This window comes from Mastomys coucha, unplaced genomic scaffold (genome assembly GCF_008632895.1).
Source record: "Mastomys coucha isolate ucsf_1 unplaced genomic scaffold, UCSF_Mcou_1 pScaffold2, whole genome shotgun sequence".
NCBI classification, from domain to species: domain Eukaryota; kingdom Metazoa; phylum Chordata; class Mammalia; order Rodentia; family Muridae; genus Mastomys; species Mastomys coucha.
Genome location: NW_022196902.1, coordinates 24,267,955 through 24,281,368, shown reverse-complemented (window position 1 = coordinate 24,281,368; position 13,414 = coordinate 24,267,955). Strand labels below are relative to the sequence as shown.

The 13,414-nt window shown below is 42.8% G+C and overlaps 1 protein-coding gene across 4 annotated transcripts in view; it reads left to right on the top strand.

The window, feature by feature from the left end:
- Positions 1-931: 931 nt before the first annotated feature.
- Positions 932-13,414, top strand: part of Tpd52l1 (TPD52 like 1) — a 107,622-nt gene continuing 95,139 nt past the window's right edge. For 3 of the 4 annotated variants that reach the window (XM_031380722.1, XM_031380720.1, XM_031380719.1), the window contains exon 1: positions 932-1,178. In XM_031380722.1, the coding sequence (XP_031236582.1) occupies positions 1,160-1,178 (19 nt within the window). In that variant the 5' untranslated portion in view covers positions 932-1,159. The remainder of the gene's footprint in view (positions 1,179-13,414) is intronic. The other variant, XM_031380721.1, reaches the window with a different exon arrangement.

Sequence of the window (13,414 nt, the reverse complement as noted above, 5' to 3'; positions counted from 1 at the left end):
TAACCAACTTCAATCTCACCAGATTACTTCACCTATTTTATAAAGAGAATGACACCCTTTCACTCAAAAATGCAAAGTATGTAACACCAAGCATACGAAAATGTTAGACTGTGCTTCATGAAGTTTGTGAGACGCTGAGGAAAAGGAGGTAGGTAGAGCCTGGTGGGGTGATGTATGAGTGCCCATTCATATTCACTGTTGGCTTTCCATTTACACCACCAGACAAGCCTTGACACAGGACTGGAGTTTTTGTCTTCTCTGGAAAGGACACCTTTACCAACCCAGTGGCACAGTCTACAGGCTCTGGATAACAAAGCATGTGTCTTATTAATGTGTCTTATTAATGTGTTCCTATGTTACTTTTCACTCGAATTTGCTTATAACTCCAAACTCAGCTTTTCTTCTGTCCTTTGGAGTAAACAAACGTCTCAAAATATTGCAGCCCCTATCCCCACACCAGCACTGCCTAGTTTCGTTTCAGACTTTCATCTGAGGCTTTCATCATTCATGCCCAACACCCTAAATGCAACAGAGTGTGATGAACTTTATAGAGGCAGTATACATGTTACATAACCTTAATAAACTGTGTTTTGGTCCGAGTTACAGCACTGTATGCTCAATGAACCAATTAAATTAAATAAAGATTCTTTAAACGGGCATATAAAACAAAGTTATGTAATGGTCAGTTGACAAAAATATGGTACTGGGGCGGGCGCCCAGGAACCTAACACGACTGTCTCCACCAGGACCAATAGCTCAGTATTGTATCCTTATGCTCCATATCTCCTTCCTGCCAAGGCATTTGTCTCTTGTCTTGTGGGCTTCTGAGCTAAGTTGTCGGTAGTCTGTCTGGTCATTTGTGTGCTGGCGGGGAAGCCTCCCACTGGGTGGGCAGAGAGGCCGGCAGGTGGCGCCCGACCTGGCGTTCTCGGTTGCGCTGTGTGGACCAGGTGGACTGAAGGGGCGGAGGTAACCAGCAGCGGCCAGTGGCGGCCGCCTGCAGTCCCCCGCCCCCTCCACGCAACGCTCGCGACACGCGCGACTAGAGAGGACACGGGCGGCGGGGCTAGCTGTCTTCCGAGCTCGGGCACCGCTACCATCTGCTGCTCTGCGAGGAGTCCGCGTGTTCCCCGCAGCGCTCAGCTCCAAGCCGGCCACCATGGAGGCGCAGGCACAAGGTGGGTGGTCGCGAGTCGCCCCCGAGGTTTGGTCCTCAGATGCACAGAGAGACTCTCTTCCTTCTGCATCTAACTTTACTCCGGGACAGACAGGGACATCCAGCGCGGGCGGAACTCCGCGCCTACGCACGCCTTCGGGATCACGCTTGCACCCTTTGCCTCACTCAGATTTGGCGGTGGGGCTGGGGATCAGGGAAGGGCTGGGGACTCGAGTAGCGGGTCCGCAGGGATTGTGTGCCTGTCTGCAGTATCCCTTCCAGCAGTCAGTGGGCCACACTTCCTCGTCCAGGAAGGTGCTCAAAGGACCTGTTGTGCAGGTCCGAATCTCTGCGCGGTTCTCCCGGGGACGCGGGTTGGAGAGCGGGATCCTCACGTCCTGCTGTTCACAAGTACGGGCGGGGGTGACGCGGACGCGAGAGGTGGTGGTTTTGTGGAAACTCAGTGTCCCTGCTTTACGAGGGCTGCAGTGTGGGAGGATTGGCCTTCAAAGGCAAGAGAGCTTTACATTCCCTCCGCAACCCCCACCCCGGACTTAAGATCGATATCCCTGACCTGGTTTTTCCGTATTCAGGGATGAGTCGCTCCCCCACCCCACCCCACCTCACCCCCTAACGGCACCCGGTGCCCGCTTTAATTGAGGGCTGGTCTCTACTCTCTGCTCAGGGTGTCCGCTGGAGGAAACCTGAGAACTCTAGGATAGTTCAAGAATAAAAGTAAAAAAAAAAAAAAAAAAAAAAAAAAAAAAAAAAAAAAAAAAAAGAATAAAAGTAAAGGGGATCTTAGAAAGGATCAGAGGTGGTGTTATGGTGGAGCGAGGCACAGGGAGAACGAAAGCGCTCTGAAATCCACTTTGGAAGCCACACTCAGGAGGAATGGGTTGCATTTCCTTTCTTCGTAGTGAGGAATTTTGTGGTGCCTTTTTAAATACATAAATCTTTTTTATTTATTTATTTTTTATTATTGTTTTAATGAAGTAAAGGATTCACGACCTCATGCGTTCTAGGGGCAAAGGCGGCTCAAATGAGTGCAGTTTTGGCAGTGTGTAGGTCGAGAGTCACTCAGTTGCTTTGCTGCCAGGATCGCAATAGTCTGAACAACGTGAACCATACTCTTTGGTTCCATCAGCCAAGGGCCTGCCCGGAAGCTGCAGCTTCCAGACACCCCCACCCCTATTATCTTAATAGGAAAGGAGAGTGCAATTTATTTATTTTTATTTTTATTTTTATTTTTATTTTTTTGGTTTTTTTTGTTTTTTGTTTTTTTTTGAGACAGGGTTTCTCTGTATAGCCCTGGCTGTCCTGGAACTCACTCTGTAGACCAGGCTGGCCTCGAACTCAGAAATCCACCTGCCTCTGCCTCCCAAGTGCTGGGATTAAAGGTGTGCACCACCACCACCCGGCCGAGAGTGCAATTTATTAACGGCAGTTCCAGACCCTGGAGTTGGGCTCAATCCCCAAAACCCAAAAGCATGAACAAGAGCAGATGTGTGGGCAGTGTGGGGGTCAGTGGATGCAGGGTTACTCGGAGAAGTATCAGGAAAGAGAGGAATTCTGTCAAAACCCTTCTAGACTAAGAAGATTCTTCATTGAGGAAGGTCACATGATCAGACGTGGGTTGGGGAGGTTGGAGGGGGAGTCTGTGGAGGATGAGGAAACTGCCCAGATACTGAAGATGATCTGGGACTGAGGAGTTTGTGTGTGGCCAAGTTGATAGAGCAGAGTTCTTTGAGAAAACTTGCATGTAACAAAAGCTTGCAGATGGGCCTCAGGGATGGTTCCTGCTGACTTTCAGCAAGTGGAGAGCCTTGGTTGCAGATGCCTTTGTGTCTGAACTGAAGCAGATACTGCCCATACTGGAGCTTTCTGACTAGATGCAGTTATTTCTAAGTATTGATAGAGAATTGACACCAGGACCCTTAAAAGACACCAAAATCTATGCTTGAGAGATGCCTGTACTGCTCTTGCAAAGGACCTAACTTTGGTTGTCTACACAACTGCCAGTAATTCCAGCTCTAGGGAATTGGATGCCCTCTTCTGATCTCCTTGGGTAACACACACACACACACACACACACACACACACACACACACACACTCATGCTCTTACTTGAAAAATATATCAAAATCCAAGGATCTCAGTGTGCTGTATATCTGCCTAGGACCTCTTATACATCTCCACTACACTTTCAATAGTCTCCAGATCATTTATTAAACTGTCATGAAAAGAATTATATTGTATTTTAAAAGAAAATAATGACAATGGAGAAAAGTCTGTACACATTCAGATAGTTTTTTCAAGTCTTATTTGTTTGTAGTTAATTATGTCTAAGATTGAAGACTCTGTGGATATGGGGTTAAGTGGACTGGGCTTATTCCCTAGCAGTCATTTTGGAATCCCTGGGACCTGAGCATGAGAATATGTGAAAGCTATCCATACAATTCTATTATTCTATGAGGTATTCCTCATAGGAGAATTATAATAGTTAAAAAGCACCCACCTAAATCTAAAGGCCCCTGAAGCAGTAGACTAAGAACCCATCTTACTAGCTTGCTTTATCTGTGAGCAAATATTTGAGCACTTTTGTCTTCCAGATAGAGCATTAGGAACAGCAAAACCAGACTTGATTTCTACTTCATGAAACTCACAGCAGAGGATGAGATGGCTATTAATGTGGCACTTCCTTTATAAACTAAGATGTAAAACTACCACATGTTACTGACAGGAGAGTGGGCCACATATTACAATGAGAGAATCATAGATTTTAGGAGCAGTTATCAATAGTCAAAGTAGTTTAGTCTGTTTATTTTCTCTCTGTCTCTGTTCTCAATGCTTTATATGTATTGATTGACACCATGGTAGTGCTCAAGGAGGTAAGTTGAGCTGTCATTTCCATTTTTCAGATGAGATGAGACAGTAGCTAGATCCCTTGTTTATGGATAAACAGGCATTGAGTAGCAAAGGTGGTATTGTGAGTGCCCATCCCACTTCAGACCCTGGAAAGATAAAACTCAAGTCTTAACTGCCTCTCCAGCTACCCTACAACACTCTCCCCTCTGCCCTCACAGATGGATGGAACTGAATTGAACCCTAAATGGGCATTTGCTCTTAGATTCTGAAACAGCCCTGTGATGTCCAAGGTGTAAGTTTCTACCTGTGGTTTACTTCACAGTTTTCTGAACTGGAGATGGTTCTCTATCTCCTCTCTTTCTGCCTCTAAATCTAAAGGAAAGCAAATGTGAGATTAGGCCTGCATTTGGTGACTAAAGGCCCCTTGTTGCACAATGGGGCTTAGATGTGGGTTATCCAAGTAGCTCAGAAATGCAGAAGCAGGTCTTTGAAAGACCTCCTGGAAGTGAAACTCTTCAAACACATTCATTTGCTTTGTGAAAATATTAATTACTTCCAGCAAAATGAGAAGAAACCCTAAGGGGTTTGGCAGGATGGAGACAGGGGGATTATGAGTGGGTGATTTTGTGAGAAGGGGCTCTTGAGCAGCTCAGATTGGGCAACCCACAGGAGGTCAGCACTGCTAGCTGCTCTTCATTGACCCAGAGAAGTTGGTCTTCACATGTTCCTGGTGAAGGGGTTTCAACTTTACGATAGTGTGAAAGAGGTGGACATTCAGTACTGTATCACAAGTTTAATTTTTATTTATTTATTTATTTATTTATTTTGGTTTTTCGAGACAGGGTTTCTCTGTATAGCCCTGGCTGTCCTGGAACTCACTCTGTAGACCATGCTGGCCTCAAACTCAGAAATCCGCCTGCCTCTGCCTCCCAAGTGCTGGGATTAAAGGCGTGCGTCACCACTGCCCTGCCACAAGTTTAATTTTTATCTCAGACTTGTGATTAAGTATAGTATTTATTATGGTTTCGTTATGAATTATCTCCCTGTCGTCTTGTATATGGAATCTTGATTTCTCTATGGTGATTGCAGTCATTTGAGAGGTGGTTCAGTCATGAGGACTGGACCCTAATCAAAGTGTTAATCTGTGGATGGTTTCATAATTTGATGACAGTACTGGGAGTTGGTAGGAAGTGTGACCCAGATAAGGACATGGGTCCCTGAGACTTTTCCATTGAATAGGATCCTGCTCTGCTTCCTGCTTGCAGTGAAGGAAGCAACTGTGTCCCACAGGAGCCCTAAGTGCTGAACCTGTCCATTACAGTCCAACCACCACAGAGCAAGCTGGCCGTGACCAAAGTTACAGAAGCCGCGAACCTGAAGAATATTTTCACGCAACAAGTTGTTTCCTCAAGTATTTTGTTATAGCAAGGAGTGCTAACCAGCCCAAAGTATTCTGATGCTAGATTATGGGAGCCAGCTATAGTTTCTAGTCAATCACGTGATGATATATGAAACAGCTGAGCACTGAGCTAGCTACAGTGAGCAATGGTACTAAGCTCTGATGTTTAATAGTTTAAATTGCTTCAAACTCTTCTCATGCTATAGCATTTTCAATTTATGATGTGCATATTGGGGTATAACTTCTTACTTAAATTGAGAAACACGTGCAGTAAGCGGATTTGGTTAGGAATGTAGCATGCTCTTGAAACATGCAGCAGCCATTTAAAACTGAAAGTTCTTGATTCCTTTCAAGTGTTTCTTGATGTTTTATTTCTCTTAATTGAAATTACCTCATTGTTATGTTTCCCAGGGTGTTTTATGTTTGCTTTTGTCCTTTGTTATTTACTGTTGTTTTTATTTGTTTGTTTTGGGTGTTTTTGTTTATGCTAAAAGGAAAAACTTGTTGTTGTTTAACCCTTGCATATCAAATTATTAGTGGCTTTAGCTTCCTGTGGCTAACAAATTGCTGCAGACATTGCAGCTGAAACCAATGCAATTTTCTAGACCAGAGAGACGTAGTGACGGAGTCTTCAGGGCATATCTGTGAATCAGTGCCTTACTTCTACTGGCTTCAGGTGCCCGAAGCCTTGTCTGGTAGAGATGCGGATCTCTGCTTCTCAGGTCCAGCCGCAGCACATCCCCCATTCTAACTGTAGAGAGTCTCTGCCTGTCTCTTATAAAAATTTGCACTGGGGTTAAGGGGTCATCTGGCTAAACCTGGCTAAATTGCACAGCTCAAGAGCCTCAAATTAGCCACATCTGTAATGATAATTTTTTTCATATTAATTAATATTTGCAGGTTTTTGAGTTTAGGATTATTCAGTCTACTACAGTATGCCATTTTTCAATTGAATACTTAACCCAGGAGAATGCTAAAAACCCATGAATGACATGAAATAATAAATACTGGATTATTCCTACCTGTTTCCAAATCCTATTAAGATGACAGTGTCTTATTGACTTACTCAAGACTCTTGTGCCAGGAAGGACTTACAACAAGAGTTTATATGAATATATAGATAAAACACAATGGATCAGTATAAGTTAGAAACGAATGGAAGGAAATAAAGAAGGATATGAACAGGAAATGAGGCCAGGAATGATGATGATCTGTGAAATACACATAATTGTGTAGTTTTTACTCTACAGAACGTGAGTAAAACCTTTTTTATAGCATTCATTTATTTTATGTGTATGCAAGTGCTTCTATCAGTCAGAGAACAGCTTTGAGGGATCTGTATCCCTCAAACACTGACTAAACGGACTAATTGTACAAAGTACCCCCCACCAACTTTTGCTTTGTCTTGTGAATATTATAAAACATAATTGTTTAGATGAAAATGTTTTATTTCTTTAACTATCACCCATATGCATATTAGCAAAATACCTGCCTTAAGAGAGTCCCTAATGTAACTGAAACCAAAACCACACCAAACAGAGACTGTGCTACCTAAGCTACTAAGCAGTGCTTGTGACCAACATCGAAAATGTTAAATGAAGAAAGAAGTATCTGCCTTAGCCACACACTTGGCCTGCTCTCAATGTGTGCAGATGGTCACCAGTATGGCTGTTTGGAATTCTCAAAAAATGACTCTTGGAAGCCATTTGTTAAACTTATTGAGTTATGATACAGTTAAGAACACAGGAAAACCAAATCTTGTAGAGATTCCAAGCATGCCATATCATGCTGTAGTCTATCAAATGTCTACAAAATAAAATGTAATTTACTTAAAATATACCCATTCAATTAAGAATTATTACAGAGTCTGGAGAGATGGCTCAGTGGTTAAGAGCGTGGACTACTCTTCCAGAGATCCTGAGTTCAATTCCCAGCGACCACTTGGTGGCTCACAACCATCTGGAATGGGATCTGATGCCCTCTTCTGGTGCGTCTGAAGACAGCTACAGTGTACTCATATAAATTAAAAAGAATTGTTACAGATGTGCTGGAGAAGGCAACAGACATCGTGATGAATCTGAATAAAACTTAAGCTAAAAGGAAGCTTCCGTCCTTCAATATAATACATTATAAAGAGGGTCTCATGGTGTGTTTGGTATATAAATGTGGCACTTTGATATATAAGAAGTAAAATTCCCAGAAGGAAACCACAAATTGACACTACCCTTAGTCATCAACAAACTGCTTCTTATTTTGCAAGTGACAAAACTGGTACTTTACTGTAACTAGAAAATGTACTGAGCATGTGTGGGAGCGTCAGACCTGTCTCCAAAGTTGCTGGTGGTTATTTATACCTTAGGCAAACTGCATTTTCTCTGACATAGATTTAAAATGTGGGATCCTCTTCAACTCTTGGGAAATTGTAAAATAGGGTTTTCTTCTTTTAGTTAGAAGTTTTTTCCTGTGGAATTGATAGCAAAGGGCATCTTGTTAGGGGGACCCAGGAAGTAGAATCGATTCATTTGAAAGGAAAGGAAATTTTGAGATGAAGGGAGTCGGGGGGGGGGGTGGGTACTGCAGATAAGTCTGGGTTTGGGGTATTTTTGCTTATTAGTTTTTCTTTAACACATAAATGAACTGAGAGCAGCAATGGTAGGAGCTACAAGCAGACAAACAGAGAGAAAAACAACCACCATGCTGCATAATTTTCAGCATTCCAGCTTCCAAAACAGATTCTTTTCTACATAATGACATCAGAGGAAGATAATTTCCCCAACGTCACAGGGCAGGGCAGGAGGAAAATATAGTTTCTGCCCCCTGTTATTTCTTGTTAACTGCTGAAGGATTCTAGGACATTCTAGGATATGCACATTGCCTGCAAAGTTTGTTTCAAACAACTGGAAGAGATTCAAGGGTTGAAAGGAGTGAAAGAGATGGTATTTTGAATTCACTTGTTTATAAAGTTGCCGATTTCCTTCTTTAAGAGATCTGAGCAAGAATATTAATTATATCTTACCATCCACCATCTTAGATATAAATTGAGGTTCTCATGATCTTTTCTAATAGGAGAAAGTAAAAACCTATTCATATTTAGCTAGCTTCATCCCATGTTTAGTATACTCACTATTAAATCTACTTGATTGCAGCAACCAAAGAATTTGTAACATGAAAATAGGCAACTGCATCCCAGAAGTCTGACCGTGGGTAGATGCAGAGCTCAGAGCCACTCTTCTGCTGACTCTGGACTGCCGCAGAGCATATCACCCATTCCCCTCAGATGAAGCCCTAAAGCCCCAGATAGAACATCACTTGTCTCCTCAGATAATGAATGGTGTCTACCTTGGCAGAGCTCTGCTCTAGTTCTGTCCTCAGAATTCAATGTTTCATAATACTGTCCTTTAATAATTACAAATTTGGTGTCTATTTGATTTGGAGATAAAAAATTACTACCTGTGATGGTTTGTATATGCCCAGTCCAGGGAGTGGCACTATTAGAAGGTATGGCCCTGCTGGAGTAGGTGAGTGTGGGCTTTAAGACCCTTATCCTAGCTTCCTGGAAGTCAGTATTCTATTAACAGCCTTCAGATGAAGATGTAGAACTCTCAGCTCCTCCTGCACCACGCTTGCCTGGATATTGTCATTCCTACCTTAATAATAATGGACCAAACCTTTGAACTTGTAAGCCAGCCCCAATTAAATGTTATTCTTTTAAGAGTTGTCTTGGTCATGGTATCTGTTCACAGCAATAAAGCCCTAACTAAGACAGCCCTTTCCTTTTCCTCCTTTCTTTCGTTTTTCACACACAATCCACCTGTTACACCTCAGCCCTATCATATTTAACTATTATCAACATTTTCCTCCTTTGATTTCCAGTATCCTAGCATCCCTCTCTCTCTCCTTTTTCCTTCATAAACCTTCTGTCTTCCTCTTGTCTACCCTAAGACCCTTGGCTTGTGGTTTTTGTTTATTTGTTTTGTTTTTGTTGTGTTTGTTTGTTTATACTTACACTCCTTCTTTTGGCCATCTCTTCCTAAAATATAGTTCTGGATTCAAAATGTTAACCACTCCCAAGTAAGTTTTTCCACCCAGGACCTTGTCCTCAGTTTCAAATGTTCACTTGCTATGTCCACAGGAGTGTCTAATTCAGATGCAACATGTAGTCTTTCAGTGTGTAAAACTGTTTTCAAAGTAGGCTTAGACTTGAGAAGCTTTCTTTGCCTGCTACTGGTTATCCCACACTGGGACAGAACAGGAATTCTCTCCTGTCTTCTCAGGACTCCGTAATAGGTAGTTTCTTTGCTATCTCTCAGGCTTTTCTTTGCTCTTGGAATCTTAACAGAAGTCATCAAATCAATGCTCTTGCTCTTTGCTCCTCTTCTGAACCCTTGAGTTTTCCCCTCCCTCTTCCCCCCAACTGAGTGGAACCAGCCCGCAGCTCCACTCAGGTCTGTGTTCGCTTCAGCCGGAGGTTAGATAGGGACCTGGAAAATGAAACGGTCGGGGGGAGGGGGACGACGACAAAGAGACAAGGAAACCCTAAGGTCAGCCGACAAGAGATGCCAAACTCTGGAAACTCAAAGTTCCCAAGCAGGTAGGCGTGTTTGGAAGTCAGTGAATCCTCAGGCAAGTAGGTCAGCAGCTAGGTGTAACTTCCGGCAGACCTGGCAGCTTGACCCCGTTCTTGGGAGGGAGCTCTCCATTTAAATGGAAAACTTATGCCCAATTCATCTTCTAAGAATTTAAGGCTCTTTCTTTTATTCTTCTGGACAGGTTTATAAGTTTGTCTTGTTGTTTGCATCTCTGGATGATAGAAACCACTTTCTTTAAGGGCAGGCTTATTTGGATATATGGGACATATTTTCAGCCCTTATGTCAATCAAGACTTCCCAATTTCAGTGTTACTCTCCTGTAACACACACCACTGTATAAGCAGACAGACCTGGCCTTCATCAATTGATTACATCAGGCTTTTGCGGTCATAGCTCAGGGAACTAGTGCAGTGATGTTATTTTGACAACCGCTATTGGCAGGTGTAGTAAACTGTCTTTTGGCTTTAGCCAACCAAGACACTGTATTGTTTTTATCAGCATCCACAAAGCTTGACAGCTAATTTTCAGCTTGTTAGTGCAGTAAAATTTGGCCTTTCAGAATCCCTGACTCCTGTCCTGACCTTCTTTGTTAGTTCCACGTCCATATACTTCTGGATGAGCCTTTGTTTAAGGTAAGGACTTTACTTGCTGACTTTGAATCTATGTTCTGTCTTCTAGATCATGCCCTGAGTTCCTGAGAATCCAATTTCCTGCCTGGTTAAACAGCTTTGCTGTGATCAGGTTTACAAGTGCTTCTATAGGTAGAGCCTCCTGGTAAATGGCTCATTCATAGGTTTGAGAGGAGATGAAGAGCTGGTTGATATGGGGGGAGGGCCTAGAAGGAGTAGACTGAACATATAATCTAGGAATTAGTTTTCAGAGTATGTTCTCTTGACCAGTATCATGGGCTTCACCAAGAAACTTGTTAGAAATGCAATCATGAAGGCCCTACCTTAGGCTGACTACATCAGAAACTCAGGGTACATGCCACTGGTGTTTGAATGCATGCTCTATGCAAATTCATCCATCCAGAACCAGTCCATATGCATGTGGATAGAGTGTCAGCCAGTGCTTGTAGCAGACAGAATCTTGCTGAGTCGTAGTGTCTTTTGACTTGTGTTTTACTTGCATACATCCCATCCTGCAGAGCATAGACAAAATATGGCTTCCTTTCAGCCAGTGAAACTAACAGGCATGCTGAGATGTGGTTCCCACTTATATTACATAAAGTAAGGAGTCCAGCTTCACAGACTGGAGGTCCCTATACTGTAGAAAATTACCTGCCACGGAACTGCAGGGTAACTTGTAGAAACTATGATGTTTCTAGGCTCTAACTAAGAAATTAAAAACCTGAGCCCTTCAATTAGCTTTGAGAAAATAACTCTGCTAGCAGCCTATATGAGCCTTGGATATAGTCTCCCCAAGTTGAACTACTAGGTGACCATGCAAACCTTGACAGCTGTTGCCTTGAGGGGCTCTGAAGAGAGCTCAGTTAAGCTGTTCCCCAATTTCTGACCTAAAGAAATGTAAAAAAAAAAAAGAGAGAGAGAGAATATGTGTTGGTTTGAGCAGAAGCAGCAATCAGGAATGTGATATTGGAGTCCATGTGTGAAGAGAGAGCAGGAAATTCTCTTGAGAACCACACTTGCATCCTGTAAGCATGATTGACACTGGCATTTCTAGGTCCCACACATTGTTTCCTCCCTACACATAGGCACACTCAGTATTTCTTCCCATGCTCTTTGTAGTTACCCTGCATTTAATGTGTTCTGTGTTTTTAATTTATTTTGTTCATTTTTTTTCTTCCGACACCTCCATAGGTAAATTCTGAAAGGCCAAGATAATTCGATTTAGAGGCTGCTGTCTAATCTCTAGCTGCTAAAACACAGCTTGAGCATCTCATTGGGGTTCAGGCAGTATTTGTAGAACAGATGAAGCCATGGTTTTCATTTGAAAGTTAGCTAGTTCCTAGAAGCTCCACTAAAATCAGCTGGCTCTTACTGCTGTCTTTGCAGTATCAGCTAATTGCATGAATGGAAAAAAAATGTGGGGAAAATAATTAAAACAAAATGCTTAAGGAAATGGAAAAATTGGATCCCATTCTCTGATCTCTTTCCATTTAAAAAAAAGAAGATTCCCAGTTTGCTGTTCTTGTGAGACAAGGGTTCATCTGCCAGAAGTCTTATTGCATGCAACATTTCATTTCTCTGGGTCAGTCTCTTGATGATACACAGTAGCCTGGGTGCCCTGTCTGTGCATGTGTGAGTGTGAGAACACACTCATAGAAGGAATCCAAAAGAAAGCAAGTGTCTAGTTCCTCAGTTAATCTGTGCCTAGTTTTCTTTCCTCTCTTCCTTTAAAGACAAGACTATACTCAGCCCTTTTCAGAATGGTAGGGACCACGGGCAAGAGAAGAGAAGGCAAATCAGCTCCCGGCCCTTAAGTGGATACCTACCTGTGAAAAGCCCTCAGCTCCCGGCCCTTAACTGGATACCTACCTACCTGTGAAAAGCCCTCAGCTCCCGGCCCTTAACTGGATACCTACCTGTGAAAAGCCCTCAGCTCCTGGCCCTTAACTGGATACCTACCTGTGAAAAGCCCTCAGCTCCTGGCCCTTAAGTGGATACCTACCTGTGAAAAGCCTGATGATGTGTATGTTCTGCTTCCCGCATCCTTGTGCTCCTTCAGCAGGATGACAGAGTAGGCTGCAAGGCCAACATGTTTGCAAACTATTCCTTATGTATTCCTTATGATTGGGCAGAGCTAAAACTAGAGCGATTTCAGATGGTTGCAACTAACCAAGGGGGAAAATATTACCAAAGAAAAACCCTCATGCCATAAAATGCCATTGGAAGATTCCAGAATCAACTCAGATGTGAGATCATCTTCCAGAGAAGAATCTTCCTTCCTAACAACCTTTCTGCCTCTGTCTGTCTCTGCATCTGTTTTTGTCTGTCTCTGTCTCTCTGTCTCTGCTTGTCTGTCTGTCTGTCTATCTGTCTTTCCTATCCTAGCAAAACAAAACACCAAATAAAAATTAATAAAACAAAATATCCCAACAAAATCAAAATCAACATGCCAAATCCCAAGTTCCTCTTGCTTTGCTTGCTTTAGTGAACTTACACATCACTGATTTAGTGGGTCTCACAGCTGAGAACTACACTATTGCTTTTCCCTTCCTTTACTGGAGATAACACACCCGACACGAGGTAACTGCTGCCTTGATTGTTAAAACTTGAAGACCACTAATGCTAAATTCTTTGATTCTTCCTTGTAGTCTAAGGGGTATCTGAAAAGCTTGTTATTCTCTCTCCATGGTTACTCTGTCCTGTTGCTGTTTTAACACTTGGGGCAAGTCATCCTCCTGTTAGCTTGCAAACCAGAAAGGAAAATCATCTTTGT